The sequence below is a fragment of the Argopecten irradians genome, chromosome 3 (assembly GCF_041381155.1).
Source record: "Argopecten irradians isolate NY chromosome 3, Ai_NY, whole genome shotgun sequence".
Classification (NCBI taxonomy): Eukaryota; Metazoa; Mollusca; class Bivalvia; order Pectinida; family Pectinidae; genus Argopecten; species Argopecten irradians.
Window position 1 is genome coordinate 16,026,063 of NC_091136.1, and position 21,033 is coordinate 16,047,095.

The 21,033-nt window shown below is 35.0% G+C and overlaps 1 protein-coding gene across 10 annotated transcripts in view; it reads right to left on the minus strand.

Moving 5' to 3' along the window:
- LOC138317668 (uncharacterized) overlaps positions 1-20,767 on the minus strand; it is a 30,415-nt gene extending 9,648 nt beyond the window's left edge. The window contains exons 1-12 of one of the 10 annotated variants that reach the window (XM_069259481.1): positions 20,609-20,767; positions 13,276-13,299; positions 11,341-11,583; positions 10,562-10,624; positions 8,029-8,079; positions 6,827-6,865; positions 5,486-5,524; positions 4,087-4,146; positions 3,605-3,652; positions 2,422-2,466; positions 1,813-1,857; positions 392-958 (exon numbers count right to left, since the gene is read on the minus strand). In XM_069259481.1, coding sequence (XP_069115582.1) covers positions 392-958; positions 1,813-1,857; positions 2,422-2,466; positions 3,605-3,652; positions 4,087-4,146; positions 5,486-5,524; positions 6,827-6,865; positions 8,029-8,079; positions 10,562-10,624; positions 11,341-11,583; positions 13,276-13,299; positions 20,609-20,621 — 1,237 coding nt within the window. In that variant the 5' untranslated portion in view covers positions 20,622-20,767. Of the gene's footprint in view, positions 1-391; positions 959-1,812; positions 1,858-2,421; positions 2,467-3,604; positions 3,653-4,086; positions 4,147-5,485; positions 5,525-6,826; positions 6,866-8,028; positions 8,080-10,561; positions 10,625-11,340; positions 11,584-13,275; positions 13,300-13,573; positions 13,597-20,608 lie in introns of those variants that run through there. The other 9 variants (XM_069259483.1, XM_069259482.1, XM_069259484.1 and 6 more) reach the window with 9 other exon arrangements.
- Between the last annotated feature and the right edge of the window lie 266 nt (positions 20,768-21,033).

Sequence of the window (21,033 nt, forward strand, 5' to 3'; positions counted from 1 at the left end):
TTATCAGATGATAATTTTTTTTTCAGCCAATGAAAAATATTGTTATAGCAAAATTATCTATAAATGAGACTACAACAAACTTTAAAGGATACCGTATATAAATAAAAATATACGTATTAAATTTGTGAACTTTGCGCAATTTGGAAACACGTTTATTTCTAGGTTGAATAGTACAATTTCGGAACTACTCATGCAATTTTGCCAAGATATTTTTTAGATTGTTTTGGTTTATATGGCTTTGGAATAGGTAATATATAATAGATACTGACATTTAAAAATAATTATATTTTTAGATTTTGGTCTTCACCGGCAAGTTTTATAAATTAGAAAGATTCGATTACATTGCAGTATTATAATGTGTACCGAGGGATGCACCATGCACGTAACTTACTCCCAGAGTCTGAGGAAAATCCGCCGGAGAGTCTTTGTTGTACAGCGGGTTTTGGATTAGGTACTGAATCAGAGCCACCCATAGGAGTAGCTTCTACCTTAACAATGGTTGGCCTCACTGCTGGTTTTGTGTCAAATTTCATGATATGTTTTGCAGCATTTATGATATTATCGCCCGACACAGAGATCAGTTTCGATATGTGGTGCGAGGCTCCGCCGCCAGCCTTTGGTAAGAGTATTGTTTCTGGTGCTATTGTCTGTGATCCTTGGTTTTCTGACGTCACATCCGCTTGTGACGTAACAGTCGACTCTGACGTCATATTGGATCTCGGGAAACGTGTTGAATCTGACGTCGCATTATTTCTAGACGCACGTGCCGGCTCTGATATATTTGATCGCCCACGTGTTGTTTCTGATTTCATGGCCGATTTCTCCCTTCGTGCTGTCCCTGACACCTGTTTCGTCGCTGGTTTAGGATAGGACGTGGTGCGAGGTGGTAAAGTGATCTGCGGTTGGGGAGGTGAATCCGAGATGGCTTCATCGTATATATCACCGCCGTCTGTGTCCTCTACATCAGATATTGGGGAAAGACATAGAGATTAATAGGCATGCCACATAGTATCCCAAAACCTACACTAGAAAAAAATGAAGATGCTTAACTTTCTCATTTTTCCTCGCATCACCTCATTAACGGCTGTTTAAAGGGACAGTTTAACGAGGTTACTTTTATTACATAACCACGAAGCCAAATATAACATAAAAGTATCGTTCTACAATCTTTGTCAAAAATAAAACAAACACATATCGACAACTACTATGAAACTATTTCAAATTCAATCGATACTGTTGAATCGTGTAGCTATACACTTCAGCAAATACAGTATGTACACTATACCCATATTCGATCCAGTGTCACACAAGTTACACAAATATAATATTCACCAAAAATTTGATAAAATTGTTTTACAGATAAGAGCATGACTAATTAAGTTAACACACTACTATAAGAGCGATCTGAATTGTTCTAGAGAAATTAGAACAGGTTTGTTTACGATATATGTACATATTTTAATATACTCTTAAAGAATTGTCCCTTAAAAATACTTCGAAATTGTTTGTATTAAAAAAATTACACTGACAATCACGAAATAAAAAATCCTACACCCATTTCACCCTTAAAATGTTTAACTAGTACAAATACTGTTTAATAAAAATAGATCTATGACAAATGACGTAATGATTATGAGTTACTATGATGTTTATCTTATTTGTTGATTAAAATCATACTGTTGCATCATATGAGAACGGTTTACCTCTATCAAATCAATAACCCTCAACATAATGAATGCAGCAAATTTTAGAGCAGAGCTAATTTGGTCATTATAGAGCCAATATAATGCACATCTCGTGTGGCCAACTTACCCGGAACATCGTAGACATCGTCCTGTATGCCACCGCCAGTCATGTCTGAAAGTTTCAAATGAGTTAAAATAAGAACATTTCTTAAATAATGAAAAAGTTATATTGAAATATTTATGCCAGTATCAGAGAAAACAAACAAGTCTTCACTTAATTTTGTTAAAATAAGTTTTTTTTGAAATATGTTCAATCAGTTTTTTATAAAAGAAATTTTCAAAAAAGCAGTTTGTTAGGCTTCACTTATGTGTGAAACACTGTGTATATCAGCACTTCTGGATTGGACCCAAAGAGAGTTCTGATTGATAAAAAAGAACTACCAAAATGATATTTGGTATTACACAATGTAATGAATGTTCCAATTTTTAAATTTTATTTGACAGCAGATTATATTTATTGCATGTTACCATAATGATATATTTTTGAATTTTTGGTTAATGTCCATATGTGATTGATATCAAAATACAAAACAGATAGATACCAAAACTACAATGACAAGGATACTGTAAACTGACTTTTTTCGCGGTTACTAAATTTCACGATTTTCGTTTCAAAACAAGTTCGCAAAAGTCAATATTCGCAGATTGAAAACGTTCATGGAACAACAACATTTACCTTCATCCTCAGGAACGTCATAGATATCACCGGTATCTTCTACAGCTGTAAAAACACTAACACGTCATCATACTAGCTGGTAAAATTCGTAGGAGTGTACATTGTTTAGCGTTAAAGAGAGAGAGAGAAACTGTTCCAGAAAGGTATATTATATATGTGAATCAGAAAATCGCATAGCTTATACCGATAAAATGCGCCGGAAGAGTGATAATAAAACTCAGTTACAGTGGACCCTCGGTAATCCGGACACAAACCGTCCGGACTGCGATTTTTTTTCCGGATTGTCGAATTCTGTTTACTTATCCCATAATAAATAAAATGATTATCGTGAATACACTAAATCCGTCTACTTAGCCCATAGTTAAATCTGTCCTTGACATTTCCGTCCCGATTATAAGTTTTCCGGATTATCCTCATTATCGTGAATCCACTATATCATATAGATTAAACTTCGGAAAATCAAACATTCCGGAATGCTAATTATAGAATCAGGTGGTCACACACATAGTTTTTTTTTTAAACTGATAATGCAATCCAATACATTGTGTGTAAATCTCAAAGGTAAAATGTCCCGGAGGAGGAAATGATAATAAACTATAGTTGAATGTACAGTGAGAGTGTATGGTAAGGAATGGAGACCCTATGAATAAGCAAATCACACAAGGATCATTGAATAAACAAATCGGGTTAAATTGTATGTGGTCGTGTAAATAAGATTGAGTTTTACGTATAATTACAATAAGAATACATCTGTAAAATGTTCAGGTTAATTTGTATTAAAAATCAAGATGCATTATCTGTTCCGGGATCATAACGGTTAAACAACAGGAGGGATTGATATATGGGATGGAGTAACTAGGATTGGGGAATATGCTTAGTCAGTATAAATATTGACAAAGAAGGGAAAAACAGCATTCACAGGCATTTAGATACATTTATGTGTAAAAGTTATTTATCTTTTAATAACAAATTCCTATATTTGATCAATATCCGCATTTTAATTATGTTTAGTTATCTATGTTCAAAATTAGAAAGACTGTAGAGAACAATTTTTTTTCCTGGAAAAAAATGTAATGAATCTGAAATGAGTTAAAGACTTAATTTGAGAAAACAGATTTCGACATTCTAATGTATTTATTATTGTATTTGCCATAGTTTGATCACAATTATACACAAGTCTTACCCGGAGAAGAGATTGGTGGTTTCTTCTCAAATGCCTTTGGTTTTTTATCTGTATAAGAAAGCATCACAACATTATCGACATTTGTTTGATTGTGAGTTGAGTGTGTCAATCTCCGAATTCGGCTAAAGAGTATTATTCTTGATTAAAACATTACATAAAACAATTGTTTTAAATGTGCATAATGTACCATATAGCCGGTTCCGTTCGCATGGATGATATTTTCGAAATTTCACAGGTCATCGTCATGCACGATTCTTGAAATATATAGCCAAATCGCTTTTTTTTAGCTGAAGGGTAAATTGCGACCGGCGATAATAACCGGCTATAACGGAACATGTATATTAAAAGTTCACACAATTTCTATTAAAAATAACTTCGGAATATTATTCTTAGTTTAGTGCTGTAAGTAATTTCACATTGTTTGAGAGAACATGTACAGTGCTTGTCTGTACATTGATTAGAAGTGGTATTCAGGAACTCACCAGGCTTTTGTTTGTTGTGCGATGTTGTTGGATATCTCGGGGGTTTTTCTGGTGGTTCGTCTATGGTGTGAAATAAAATTCATTTCTATTTTTTCCCATTTATTTATAGTTTGTTATAAATCTCCGAATGAGTCATGACAATATTTTTTTTCAAACTACAACAAATAATTTCATCTCATGTTTACAAGGAACATACCAGTAACCGGATCCACCGTTTAGGCAAAAAAAATCTTATGCCTAAAAAAGTTCTCGAACAGGCAAATTATGTAAATTGCATATACTTCTGTTAACACAAAGATAAAGCAACAGATTAAAGCTCAAGGGGAACTTAAGATTGTGGTACTACCTCTTAAACCATTGAGCTTACATAACTCATGTTCATGTATTAGTCACAATGCAAATATTTGAAACATTTCCGAATAACGAATATCTATATTGAACAGTAATTAACACGTAATTGAAGCTTGGTGGACATAGGGATAGGGATTTTTACAGATACAATGCAAAGCCTAAACCAAGGATTTATAAGTGGGAAAGGATTCGTGACTGCCTTTATCACGTTTATCACTTGCTTTAAGAAAGTTAGATTTAGAGGATATGTCTTAAATTTTCGTTAAAAAATACGATAGCTCATGAAATGACAGCCCGCTTCAGAAAGTAAAACGGTAACCCTCGCACCCGCAAGCTACATCAAAGGCTGCGCCGGCGGATATCAAAGGAAAATCAGTCGTCGCCCAACGTCACGGTCAATTAACACGTAATTGAAGCTTGGTGGACATAGGGATAGGGATTTTTACAGATACAATGCAAAGCCTAAACCAAGGATTTATAAGTGGGAAAGGATTCGTGACTGCCTTTATCACGTTTATCACTTGCTTTAAGAAAGTTAGATTTAGAGGATATGTCTTAAATTTTCGTTAAAAAATACGATAGCTCATGAAATGACAGCCCGCTTCAGAAAGTAAAACGGTAACCCTCGCACCCGCAAGCTACATCAAAGGCTGCGCCGGCGGATATCAAAGGAAAATCAGTCGTCGCCCAACGTCACGGTCAGTGCACAAACACAAAAGCGCCTGCCTTGGACTTCCCCAAAACCCAGTGTGACTTATCCTTCTCATATACGTCCTTGGCCTAAACCAAACGATGATTCAAAAGGTGAAACTTCTTTACTTTATCTCTAAATATATTGCAATTTTCATGATGTATTGAATGCAATACATTTGGTGACGTTAACCTCTGGTATTTTCAATACAGAAAGTTTTTGTCTTTATGCTATCAATTGGCATTTCACCAACATCAGCGATTAAAATATTTTGTATCTAGATGGTAAGATGCGTTTGTCACAGTCACACATACTCCCCGTTATAATGTTAAAGGGTATGTGGTTGTGACCACTCACCGTCTTCTGGAGAGTGTTGGCTTCTCATTGATGCGATATCTGTTGGTAAAATGAACAATGTCATATATGCATGACTGATTTAAATACATATCGTTAAAACTCATTAGAAAACTCAAATAGTCTTCCTTTAATAAAATGATAGGTCATTCCTCTTAGTTTGCGGATTTAACGTATTTGTTTTATTTCGTTATGATTAATGTAACATGTATGCATCGGAATATTACATATACTATTATGGTGTCTGCAATCCTTATTTATGAGATTTTTCACATTGCATGTGATTTTTATGAAAGATTTTCAGGTTCAGTGCCATATGCAAACAAATCAAACACAAATTAAAAATTATTTGATAACACGATGCGAAATATCGTATAGAAGAGGGCAAATACTTTGGTCAACCTTGAAAGTCTTTCCATTACACTGACTTTGTTTGAAAGTATTGCGTCATGGGTGTTTGAGAGGAACTATATCACATTGCGAGCGGGCGACGTATTTGTCTCAAATCAAATAGAACATTCCAATCAAAGATCTTTTCACCAGAGGTACTCTGCATAATGCGAACATAAATATTACTAATGTGTTAGAATATGTTTATAGTGTGATATGAGATAAAAACAACGTTGTGTAATAACAACTAAAATCATAAATACTGATAGGCTATACTATGTTTATTTCTATATCATGATACATGTTTAGAGGTTTTTCTTTTAATATACATATGAGAAGTCATACTCAGATATCAAGACTGTCAGACACATAACAAAACTTAGAATAATGAGTGACCTACACATTAATAAAATATTCTTTTCGCATCTAATTTTAACATTAAGTCATTATATGGCGGCCATACTGATAAACGGACCGGAAAATTCATACAAAACTATGGTGACTGATTTTGGCCCTTCAAGAGTAACAATGCGCCGAACGAAGAGCGACAGTGCGGCGAACGACAGTGTACCAAGCGAAGAGCGACAACGCGTCATGCGACAGTGTACTAAGCGAAGAGCGACAACGCGTCATGCGACAATGCGCCATGCAACAATGAGTCAGGCGATGGTGCGACCGAAACACACTGTCGCATGACCTCTTGTCGCATGGCTGGTTCGCCATTCCGACAACGCGAGATGGCCCGAATCAGCCACACTACAACACTAATAGAGAACTGAAATAATGTATATAACAAGCTAGCTCATCGTTGATGGTTTGAGCTCATCAGTATGTAGAAAAATGCTAAGCATATATAAAATATATTCATAACAATATTGTTATAGAATAACATAACATATTATGGTATGTGTAATTCTGTATACGCTTTGATGCCATGCGGACGTCAAAACTTACGCTGATCAAGACTTATCGCGTCGTCGTAAATATCGTCCTCTGTCAAGAATCAACAAGTTATTATATCAACTTATTTATCGTGTTATTAACTTGATGCGTACGGGCGACAGTTTCAGGATAAAATGTCAAAACTACTTAACTGTCTATTTTCACCACTTAAGTGCTTATTGACTTTTAGGTCATTATGAGTTGTATTAAGTGTTGTTTAGTTCCACTTAAGTGCAACTTCGACTATTTTTACTTAAGTGGTTCTTGAGAGAGCGATTTATATATTATCAGATACGAATGTACAACTCTCACTTAAGTATTGTTTACACATAGAATTTTTACTGTAAATGTACATGTTAGTATCTTAAAAACAGTAGTAACGCTCCATAGTTTGGCTTTTATTACACGATCATATATTCCTACTGCAAAGGGAATGATGTTTTATGATTCATTGTTATAATGCACAGAATTGTGCATCTGCGAAGTAAACGCTTGAGAAGATTCAAAGCATAATATACATGACTCATATAATTGTATACAGTACCCGGTGTTAATCATACAACGATAAAGTATATATATTGCGTCGTTAGTTGTAATACATATAAACAATATTGTGTAAACTATAGAACTTCGTATTATATAACGAAATGTATACAGGTATACAGTATATCATACAGGTGAGTTTAAAAAACATTCTTAATTTATTTTCAATCAAAAGATGTTTATATATATATATATATATATTGAACTGACGTGTGAAGAAAAGTAAAACATTTTTGTTTGGTATATTTTTGATTTAGAATAATACAGTTACATGAAAGTATAGAAATGAGTGAACATTGTCATAAAATTATTAACATATATAGTCAACTCTATTTATAACTACCACCCAAGGGACAGAAGAAAATTGTTATCATAACTAATAAAGTAGTCTTTTAACAAAAGTTAATTGTGGTCTTATTAAGTTAGTGGTCGTTATAAAGAGGTGGTCTATAAGACAGGTTTTATTATAGTAAGTGATATGCGTTAATCATAAACTAGCGTGTGTCAATACAATGAAGTTTCGAATGTATTGTATAGTACATACATTACTCATGAAGGAAACGACAATTATTTACATCAAACTCTACACATGAAGGAAATGACAATTATATATAGACAAAATACTTTATCACGTGCAGTAGTGTTTACATTGCATACGTGTATACACTTACGCCTTGTCACCGTAAAGGCATCGTCATAATCATCTCCATCATCGTCATCGTCTGTACAGTGTTAGCAATAATTAATTACCATCGTTGTAATATCTTAACGATTTTGAAAATAAGCCAAGATATAAATTGTATATATATATATATTGTATATCAATTGGCTGTATGATGTTCCGTTACCAATGTGCATTCAACCATGAATATCCAACAATGTCGAAAATCCCTAATGAAAACTGCATAAATGCATCCACAAATGTATGTACCTTTCAAAGTTCAAGAACACAAGGCATTCCTTCGACGCTATTTCCCATAGCAATAATAATTCTACATGACTCCACTAAGTCACATATATCAATAAACAGTGGTTTTAGTGTAGTTTTTCATGGTTCAGTTCTCGTATTAAATGATATTAATAACAGAGGGGTAGTCATTATTCTCGAAAAATGCCGATCTTCTAACGAATATACATCCGTACACTGCGATAATAATTTATGACTATAGTTATTAACTATACGAGCAAACATCCTAATTAATACATAAAACCTGAAACGGTTATTTGATAGGAGATGATTAAGCGACAAGAACAATACGTTTACCTTTCCCCGACCTTTACTGAGCCACACAGGAGGTAATTATACTTTATATATGTACACTTTATTACAATAAAATAAGGAAATAGTGAAGAAGAAACCATAAAGGAAATGAACGGAAAAGGGAAAAGGAGTTTTGTATCACAATTGTATAACTTGTTTGTTTGTTTGATTATTTTAACGTCCTATTAACAGCCATAGTCATGTAAGGATGGCCTCCCATGTATGCAGTGTGTAGCGTTTGTGAAGTGCGAGGTGCGTGTTTTGGGAGAATGCGGTATGTTCGTGTTGTGTTTTTCCCACAGTTGTATAAAGCTACCTAAAAGGGCAAGCGTTTCACTATACAAGAAGACACAACAAGAATATACCGCGGTCTCCCAAAGCACACACCTGCACTGATTACACATAACACATCGCATACAAGGAAGATCGTTCTTACATGACCTTGGCAGTTAATAGGGCGTTAATTAAATCAAACAAACACATAAATAAATCTACTAGCTATATGTTAGCTGCTAATCAGACTGTATACAGATAAGGCAACAGCAAAGAACATGTTGCCTTTAAGAACGAGGATGCGACGCATATTAGGAAATCCCACTTGAAATTGAGTTTGATAAGTATGACGAATGTAAGCGGTGATCTGATCAGTAACGCACAGTACCAGTATCCCACGTATCGCCCATACGCCGAATCACGTGATGTATTTCGAGTGTATCTCTAGAAATCCATAGTAAATATATTTTTAGAAGTTTTGTCCTTTAAATATCGCCACAATCACGTGTTCTCTCTTCGTGGCTTGCAAATTGTCTGTGCTTTACACAACATTAAGCAATTGACATATTCTTAACACTACCCGGATATACTTTTTGTTTGTTTGATTGATTTATTAACGTCCTATTAACAGCTATGTCAACCCGGATATACAATGTTACAGATATTACGTTGCACATATTAAGAAAATGATATATCGCATGCTAAAGTGAAACGAAACATTTTACCACAACGTGCGTGGTTTATGTTTTATCTATCTGGCGAACAATTTTGGTATTGATACTATACAAGTACCAAGATATTTGAGGTTTTTGTATTATGTATTTAAATGTAACTATAGTTAATTTCCTCCTAAATAAATAAGTTAATTATTCAAACTGTTGTCGATGCAAGATGGCACGATTATAATATTGAAGTATGAAAGTCTTCATTGATACTATAACGTCAAGTAAATGTGCTGTACAATAGATATCTTTTTATGTTCTAAAGATAAATTTTGTCGTTTTCTATCTAATGTAAAATTCTACATCGACGATGCAACTATTAACATATAAATCAAAATATAAAAATAAAAGATTTAAAACAATAACTTATTTAGAAACCTGTAGCAGCTCTTCCCAATGATCAAATAACATTCATTGTCAAAGAACCGATACCAGTAAGTATTAAATTGAATCGTTTACCTTTTTTGGTGAAAATATTTTTTGTTTTTCAAATTAGATCATAAAACATATATTTTGAAATTAAATGTTCTTGCCGTGTCAAATAAACGCAGAAACCATAAAGATAAGGAAGTAGAACATTAAAACCATTTGCTTTCAACCATGTCTTCGATGGTTTGTAAAAGCACCATGGATACATGGCATTACTTGCAATGATGATGTATTTCCTCTTAATCTGGTGGACTAAGGATGCAGTATTGGATGCATTATCAACCTTGAACCAACGTCTGAAGGAACGTTTCAAGATTTTATTGACCTTTAGTATTTTGAGTAGTAAAACAAACTCGGGGAATAACGCTTGACGGATCAAGCTTCTTTGGCTTAGTCGATAAGGCATTTAATCCGTATTCGAACTTCCAATGTATACGATTCCTGTCCTTCAAGTCTAAGTCTATTACGTAAGGATAATTTCGGGATCGGGAAATTAATACAAATAAAACTATAACGTACCTCTAGTCAGATCTCGATGTACTGCGTATTCAGAGGCAGTCTCGGATAGTTTGCTTTCTCTTGCTGTAAACAACAAATAAGGTAAAACTAATAACTTTAGGGACTCTCATACTGTACCTATATAGTGCGGTAAGTTGGTCGTCCAATGGAATGCAAGGACACACAATCAGTATACAATGATAAGCTGTGAACATTTCCCAAATGAAACACTAGATATAAAGAGACATCACTTCGTTTGAACTGACATTAGAGTGTCGAATAAGACTTAATGGGAGGCAAGGATATTCCAGAGCCTTGAAAAGTATATGATAATATATAAATACTAAATTACTAGTTAACCAAGATTTTCAAGTTTTTTTTCAACTTTCCAATATGTAGTTTATTTTTCAGAACTTTGAACTGAATTCCAAACTACGTAATACCAATTACAAATAATTTCATTCTTAAAATGAAGAAGTGTGAATTTCGAGACCTGGAAGACCCGAAATAGAACCTGGTGATTCAACGGACAGATTTATAATTCAGAAAGATAATAAATTACTTTTAAAAACAGTATTCATAATCATTATATTTTTATTGATGTTACTTAGGTTTCACTATAGCTGTGCCAGACAAAACGTTTTTACATTTACACAGATTCAAGACAGCACGACTAATCGCCCTTGCTATACACCGCATACAATGTTGGGTATGAATAACGGTACTGTTTGTAAATACATTGCACACGACATCACAGGAATATCTTACAAGTTTTTAGCCAATAATATCGTCAGATTTACCTTTGTCCTGCACTGTTGACATGACTCGGAGATCCCTTGGTTCTGTTTCATTACTGGACTTTTGTCGTTGGGTCAATTTCCTTATAATAGCTTTCTGGCCTATAGGTAGCCCTAATTCGGAGAGGTCATCAGAGGTCAAAATGGATAGTGTCTCCCAATCGGTAATCGCTTCTTTCTTTAACCTTTCTAGAGTCGACTTGTTGACCCCTTCGTTTTCCAGATATTGCGCAAAATCCCCACTTGCTGTTACCGAAATAAAAGCGAGATTATTTGGCTTAAAGGCCCACTACCATTCCGAAACGACTTTTATTTTTTTTAAAGAAATGTAAAACGAAAGTAATAATTTTGTAGATTTGCAAAAGTTATGAACTTACCGTAAATAATACACTAAAAATCACTTTCTGAACAATTAAATTAAAACAGATTTAATGTTTATTTTCATAACGCGGATCGTCTTTTGTTTCCCGCCGTCGTTCTAATCACCACGCGTTAGTTGATTATTACTGCACAGACGGCAAAACATCGAAATGAAGCTTCACGGTTAGATTAGATAACGAAGGGAATCTTGCACTTATTTGGTGTTGTAACCTCATCTAAGGCCATCAATATATATTTCATGTTGTAATTGTTGTTTTTAAGAAAATTGTGGGGTTTTTTTTTCGGAAAGGTAGTGGACCTTTAACATCCTTTTAGCAGCTAGGGTCATTTATGGACGACCTCTAATATATGCAATGTTTTGTGTGTGTGAATGTATGAATCTCTTGGGAGGCTGTGGTATATTCCTGATTTTTCTCTTAGGATTTTAAATGAACTTGGCGGTAAATAGGTCATTAAACCTGATAAAACAAACTCTCTATAGTGTGCTCTCACTGAAGTATGCTGCCAAATATAAAAACATATTTTCAGTTTACAAAATCTGTTAAATTCTCATGAATGCTAAAAAATAAAAATAATAATGAACGAATGGATACCAAATGCAGACAAAAACGTTACAATGGTTATAAACTGAACATAGTTGGTAGGATTTGTGATAATTTATATATATGTTATATCAGCAATTGACTATAACAGTAAGTCCATATTATTTATCAGATGGAAAACAAACTTTAAATATACATCGGTTTCGAGCTATGAAGATCATATTCAAGGCTAACTACATGTATCTGAAATCTAAAAGATATTAGCAACGGTAAATATCTTCTAGGTGTTTTATAAACGTAGAAATGATACATGAACCTGTCTATATGATGTTAACGTATGGAGGTGTATACTCAGTGGTTGTATGTGTGATAAAACACATTGTTTATAGATAAATTTCATTATACAAATTTTAACACAAGGAAGCTGATATCGGCAATGATCGACTTATCAACCCGGATGATGGTGCAAAATACAGAGTGTTGTTACCAGGGTTAACTGTTATCACGGGCAATGTCAATATTATATAATGTTTTGGTCGGTTGGTATATGTACAATTATTTTTTTCAAAGTAAATTATCCTGTTTAAGTAAAATTCCTGAGTGTATTCGCGACCTGTATTTGGTTCTATTTTTATCCTATCAGTCTTATGAACAGTTGGGATTAGCTGGTACAGCATTCCCTGTATGCAATGTGTTTTTGTGAAAGTTTTTTTTTGGGAGGCTGTGGTATGTTCTTGGCGTCTTCCTTTGTGTTAGTGGAAACTCTAACTCATTTTATAGTTACTATTTCACATCGCCATTTTGTAAATGCAAAAACAAAAGACGCTTAGAAACTTAGAGCGAGCTGAGTAGTTGTCTTTGTAACATCATATCCTGCTTGGATAACAATAATGGTACGGTGATTAAGAAACCTTATTGTAAACGTATAACGCTATAAAACGTATGCTGTTTATCTAAGTTCAAATTATCGTACAAACAAATAAACAGAAAATGATTGAAAAGTAATTATACTTACTATCCATAGTGATGGAAGCTCTATCTGCAGATAAAGAAAAATAAAAACGTTAATATGATCTTTATATAGAAATGTAATCGCACGGTAAAATGTTTTAATAGATATATGTTTACCATTTAAACACTTGTCAAACTTACCCTTACGGATCTGTAACAGTTGGAGAATGCTATTTTCAAACGTACATGAATATTTGTGTAGGATAAAACACAATATTGAATGATAACAGGTAACGTAAACAAAAGATATTCTGATACCTTCAGAATAACCTTATAATTGAAATGATCATCAAAAGACATACCTTTGGTCAAGTCTAATTAGAATTACTAGAAATGTATTAGTTCAAATTATATTTATGTAAGCTGTATGATAGTCCTCCTGTGTGGGAACAATGTTATTCGGGGAGTTGACCCCAGGGCGCCAAAACCCTGGGAGCTCCTATCAAAATAAAAATGTGTATATATATTTGTTGCAATGCCACAAATATATATACACATCACTCTACAACTTGGGAAATAAAATATTTTTACTGGAAAAAAATTAAAATAGATGAGAAATTACGGAAACCCTAAAATTCGAACAGTTGATCAACAAAAAATCAAAACGGCCAAGTAGGTTATAGAGAAAAAGAGGAAACGCATGTTTGTGTAGCTGACACCAGCAATATACACGGATTACTGACTTAGAGAAAACTCACAAACCCGGTGGAATCGTACTGTTGGTAAGTTACCTCTGAATATATATCATAGGCTACATTACCTTCGGTTCGGTTATAAATATCCATAAATACGTATACGCCAGTAAAAATACATACATACAGGTCAGATATGTATCGATACCATATCAAAAAATCATTTTATTTGAGTAACTGATGGACTCCCGTATCTCAAATTACATATCTGTATTAGTACTAATAGGCGACCTAGGTAAAAAAGCTAGCCGAAGTATACATTATCCTATAGTTGGTTGATTAGATTGACGTCACTATAATGTCATTTGAGGACAACATTCCGTGTAAACGATGCTTTGCGTGTATGAACTGTCTGCTTGTATTGGGAGATTGTAGTTTATTTGTGCCTCTGTGTAATAGTGTAACTCTTGCCCTTCTGGTAGTGCTATCCTACCGAAGCATACCGACAGGAACACTTTTGTTTGTTTGTTTGTTTGATTAATTAACGTCCTATTAACAGCTATGGTCATGTAAGGACGGCCTCCCATGTATGCGATGTGTTGCGTGTATGTTGTGCGAGGTGCGTGTTTTGGGAGACTGCGGTAAATTCATGTTATGTCTTCTTGTATAGTGGAACTATTGCCCTTTTTATAGTGCTATATCACTGAAGCATGCCGCCGAAGACGCCAAGCAACACACCCCACCCGGTCACATTATACTGACAACGGGCGAACCAGTCGTCCCGCTCCCTGTTTGCTGAGCGCTAAGCAGGAGCAGAAACTGCCACTTTTATAGACTTTGGTGTGTCTCGGCCAGGGGACAGAACCCAGAGCCTTCCTCACAGGGGCGAACGCTCAACGCAAGGCCAAAAGTGAGGCGGTGCCAAGGAAGGCATTAGGAAAGATAAAGTCAGTTAGAAAGAAAAGGAAAGATAAGATCCTAAATTTAGTCGCCTTGTACGATCATGCAATATGGGCAGCAGGTACAATTCTAACGCCCTACCTGCAGGGCTCAAAATAAACACACCACATATGGTCATAATATACTGACAACGGGCTTGGTTTGTTTGTTTGGTTAATTAACGTCCTATTAACAACCAGGGTCGTGTAAGGACGGCCTCTCATGTATGTGGTGTACGTGTAGCATGTAAGTCGAAGTATACAAGTATTGAATTATGAACTTTTGTAAAGATTCCCACCTCAACACCTGGTGGAAAAAATGACCGATGGAATATTCATTACATTAAAAGGCATCATAACACTGGGAAGGAAAGCCCAGTTTTTGAAAGACTTAAATCACACACACTGCTTCGATAATTATAAATAAAATTAGTTTCGGTTAATTAAATATTCCATTTAAATATACTGTGATTACACTTTACCTATGGCCACTTACGGTCTGCTTAAATGTTGCTCAAGAATTATTTTCATATGCAAGTTGTTTTACGATGTTTTATGAAAGTACTACTATCAAATAGGAAAATAAACAACAAATGTCTATTCATAGACATATTTGTGTACCATAAAGATTCACACATAATATGATTCCCATTAATAAATATGTTAATTAGGCCTAGTTTGATCGGCCATAGGTCACTGACCGCTGTAAGCCCCATAGTAGATTTATACGTCTTCTGATTGGTCAAGCCCCTGATTTAGCCCTTGTAAGACAAAGGGAGTCCCCACTATAGAGCCCCATCCATACAGCATCAGACGCCATCTTTGAAAATTGGGAATAATTCTAAAAAATGTCAGCATTTACATACTGTTTTAGAAGGTAGAAGAAATTTAAAACATCCCTCCAACCAACCCCGTCCTTCCAACCTTTATGTGTAAATTTATGGTTGTTTTTTTATTAACATATCTTTGTATCACGCATATTGTAATCATCATCCTTTGTTGTCGTTTAGGTTATATGTTTGTTGCGTTATCTTCGCTCACCATTGCTAACTTTTTTCAAGAAATTTAAAATCATATTTCCTTATAAAAAATCTATTAAAATAAACGGCTTCCCCTCTTTATCAGGGGTATGCCAAGATTTAAGAACCATCCCATTGTTTATTCTTTATTTCATGAAAATTTGAGCAAACAAAGCTCGAGGTATAGACCAAGAAGCCTTACTGATTTGAACGTAAACATGTATATAACTTTAATCTTTAGCAGGACAAAAATGTTTTAGTCGCTGACGACATTCGGAGATGCATACAACAAAGATACTTAGTCTATTTTCAGATAATTACACGCCGTCTACTTATATGTTCTATCAACACCTGTGCTTGTCGACAAAACATGTGAATAGGTATACAAATGGTTATACGCGGCTACGGTTATCGCGAGGAAGATATATACATCAATACTTCCTGATTTTAGACCATGACATCAACGACAGAACGGTATATCAACAAAAGACTGAATCGACATTATAGCCTTTTCTAGCTTCCACATAGAGTGCATTCATAGATGGTTGTGTAAATAATGATTCAATAACAATATGAATACAGTCTGACAAAAACATAAATGTCCCGTTTTGTGCTATAGTATGGTTACACTTAACGGGGGTATTGCAGCGTCACAGTTGGGTATGGTACATGTTTGATCTTATTAGCATTTTAATATATACAAATATAAAAGATGATCAAAAGATAAATATTAACAATTATTATGTTTTCGAGAATCCCATTAGCTTTTTAAAGGAGTATTTTTCACTTTACAGGGAGGACAGCTTATACATGTATAGTAGTCTAAGAATGCTTTCCGAGTAAAATACATATGAAGTTATTAAATGATAGTGTGTGTTACATAAAACTGAAATTCTCACTTAGCTTGTTATACAACCTTCAACAAAGCCTCTTGAATAGTTCACTATTATCAACGGGAAATTAAATGTTATTGTGATATCGTATATAGTATTACGTGTCATTAACGGGCAACATGAAACCAGGGTGAATGTAGAAAGGAAAACAAGACGACAATGGCTGGTATTACAGTAGTGTCTTCGTGTAACTGCCGTGCCAATTGTGTCTCCGTGTTACTGCCGTGCCAATAGTGTCTTCGCGTTACTGCCGTGCCAATAGTGTCTCCGTGTTACTGCCGTGCCAATAGTGTCTTCGTCTTACTGCCGTGCCAATAGTGTCTTCGTGTTACTGCCGTGCCAATAGTGTCTTCGCGTTACTGCCGTGCCTGCCGTGCCAATAGTGTCTTCGTGTTACTGCCGTGCCAATAGTGTCTTCGCGTTACTGCCGTGCCAATAGTGTCTTCGTGTTACTGCCGTGCCAATAGTGTCTTCGTGTTACTGCCGTGCCAATAGTGTCTTCGTGTTACTGCCGTGCCAATAGTGTCTTCGGTTACTGCCGTGCCAATAGTGTCTCGTGTTACTGCCGTGCCAATAGTGTCTCGTGTTACTGCCGTGCCAATAGTGTCTTCGTGTTACTGCCGTCAGTACTGCCTGCCTTGACTGGTGTTGTCTATTTGTTTTAACAAGGAAGATTCACTGTCGATGATAATGTATTTGATGTACCAAGAATACCCCATATATTTTAGATGTTTAGATATTTAAACTTTAATTTAAGAGAGTTGACCACTTTTTGCCATTGAGTCATGATGACACTCATTTCCCCACCCGGAAATTCATATCTTATTTACTACTGCAATAGATAATCGTGGCCAACAATGAATCGCGTATGACATGGAGACAGTTAGGAATAAGAAACATAATTTTATGTAAGTTGTGGCGCATGCACTATTACAATATATGGGTGTCATTCCCATAGTAAACAAAGTCAATATATATGGCTTTGCATCCATAATCTTTATATCAAAATAATACACATATATACTTTTATGGCTGCCCTAAGGTAAACCTTTAAGATGAGCCTTACATTTATACTTGCTGCCCTCATCACATGACCGTTGGTAGGTTGGGCTTTATAACGCAACCGGTACGATTAAGGAACTTTGTTGCTGAAAAGTCAAAATGTTTCTCTAACTAACGCTTTTATCTGATAAAGATTTGTGGAAAGATTTTTGTTTGTTTGTTTGATTAATTAACGTCCTATTAACAGCATGTAAGGACAGCCTCCCATGTATGCGGTGTGTAGCGTTTTTTGGGAGATTGCGGTATATTCATGTTGTGTCTTCTTGTATAGTGGAACTCTTGCCTTTTTATACTGCTGTCTACCACTATTGTATGATCGTAAAAGGCTACTAAATTTATCTATTCTCTTTTTTCCTAAATGACTTTATTCTTCCGAACCTCTTCCCTTGACACCACCTCACATTTGGCCTTCTGTTGAGCGCTCGTCCCTATGAGGTATGCTCTGAGTGCTGACCTTTGGCCGAGACACACCAAAGTCTAAAAAGTGGTAGTTTCTGTTCCTGCTTAACGCTCAGCACCCCGGGAATAGGATGACTGGTTCGCCCGTTGTTGGTATAATGTGACCGGGTGGGGTGTGTTTCTTGGTGTTTTCGGCGGCATCCTTCGGTGATATAGCACTATAAAAAGCCAAGAGCTCCACTTTGCAAGAAGACAAAACACGAACGAACCACACTCTTCTAAAACACGGATGCTGTCAACACACCCCACCCAGTGATATATACTGACAACGGGCGAACCAGTCGTCCTATTCTCTGTATGCTGAGCGCTTATAGAACAAAAATATAAAGAAAAAATATAACAATCCAAATATACTCGCCTTTTACGATCATCCAATGGGATCAGCAGGCATAGAGATTATCCAAAGAAAGGTCACGATCTGCTGACCTTTCCAACTGACCAATCAGATTACTGCCTATAAATTTCTGTGGACAAAATTGCTTGCAGAACTGATATAATATTTTTGTAAGCGTAGTCATTTCGCCCATACATCACTATAGCTACAAACATATAACCAGTTAAAATAGCATGATTGTAAAGGGCGACTTAATTGAAGATCTTGTCTGGTTTCTTCTTCATAGACCAACGTCACACTGGCCATCAACCTAAACGTACCATTTTTGTTTAAAAATTTGTCATCTTTTGTCATGACGTAAGGTCAGGTCAAATACCAGCTTACATGCAGTTGTAGGTCAGTCTATATATAGCAACATGTTTAGCTCTATAGCACACATCACTGATTATAACTGGGAATTACACTGACGTTACTCCGAATTTCGGAAATGCACGGAAAAGGAAGCTGGTTCATCAGCCGCTGTTCTAGGTAATATGCATTAGTCATGTATATAGCGTATAGACATTTAACACGTCATTATGTCATGAGATAACCGATATATTTTATTACAGAGTTTTTGAAAAGCATTTTTACACATTCATATAAAATAAAATACTTATTATATATTTAATAATCCAGTTGTTTTACACTCACGATGCAAAAACTTAACAGATTTCCAGTATTGAAATTTGCGTTTGTAATTCAGATCGAAGGGACTTCATTTTAATGTATCTAGACATTAACGTTATATGTGTGTCATAACTGGGCGAACATTTTAACATGATTTTTTTCTTCAGTAATCTGTTGAAAACTATCTAATTTGATGAATTAAGCTGTAAAAATCATTCAAATGGACAGACCGACATGTATGATGTTTAATAAGCATTAGTTACAACATAGAATTTATGCACTGTAAAATTCTTGTTTTTTATGCCTTGTGTATGTTTAAATGAAACCCGTTAGATAAAAAAAAAACGCGAAATGAAATTGTAGACCATTAGCTGTATGGTCTGACCGTATGCACTAATTTCACTGTATTGCAGGATGTAAATATAATGATTTTAGGCAATACTGCTGAAAATCATTTTCAACTCTGATAGCAGTAAATGTTTAAATGAAACCCGTTAGATAAAAAAAAACGCAAAATGAAATTGTAGACCATTAGCTGTATGGTCTGACCGTATGCACTAATTTCACTGTATTGCAGGATGTAAATATAATGATTTTAGGCAATACTGCTGAAAATCATTTTCAACTCTTATTTTGTACTTAAAATTAAAATTAAATCTGTTGTATAACATATTAAAAGCTCTCTTCGACTCGTCAGCATGACAAATACAGCACATATAAATTCAACATTTAAATAAAGAAAACAAGCTATTGTTTATGGTATGTAGTTCCTAGCTTATTGTATTTTGTTATACCCCTATAAATTAGTTTCTATATTTAAACTCTATCGATGAAAATGCCAATAAATGAACTGTTCCGTCGAGCGGTCCAAAGAACTCTTAAAATCGACTGTTAATATGTGCTGTTGGACCGGAGTGACGTCACACTGACCATTCGTGACATCTATGCATTGTTTTGAATCAATGGGTATAATACAACAGTTATCGACTGGGTTTTTGGGCAACAGACGAATTTTCTGGACCCTCACACACAAACTGTTGCCCGAGGTCCGTCAAATCACCTGTTGATAACTGTATGATATATTGTATAACATTAATTGTGATATATGTATATTGTATAAGGTGTTTGAAGTTACATGTCTTTGTTTGGTAGTAACATCAACGGAAACTCGGGTACTGTTCAACACAATGACATACTCTCTATGACATTCTATAGCTGTACATGGTAGTGATTGCTATGTAAACAAGTGTTACACACATACGAACAATAATATGTGTACATGTGTGACCCTTTTAGCACGTTTACAAAAACATAATAATAAAGATACGTACCTTCCCATACCATTCAATGCTCGATCTCCATCAATGTTTCCCTGTACTGGGGATTTAATGTATGTGGCCAGAAGATTACCAAGACTACTCCGGAACTGATCGCAAGGATTCTGGTATCACCGGATTTCCCGGTACATCCCTTATTTATATATCCGCAACCAGGAAGTAGTCAGGGTACACCTCTATAAGCAGTATTGTTAGCTTACAAACAATCGAATATAAAAAAAAACTCTACACATATTTTATATATATTTTATCATATAATGAAACCAGAACATTAATTTTATTTGTATTTTATATACACAATACAAAGTTAACTAATTAATAAATTAAAACACCATAGCACGCCAGTGCTTACATACACACCGTGTATAAAAATAAATGTTCTAGTGTTGTACGATTTATGCCCCCTTAATCGGCCAATT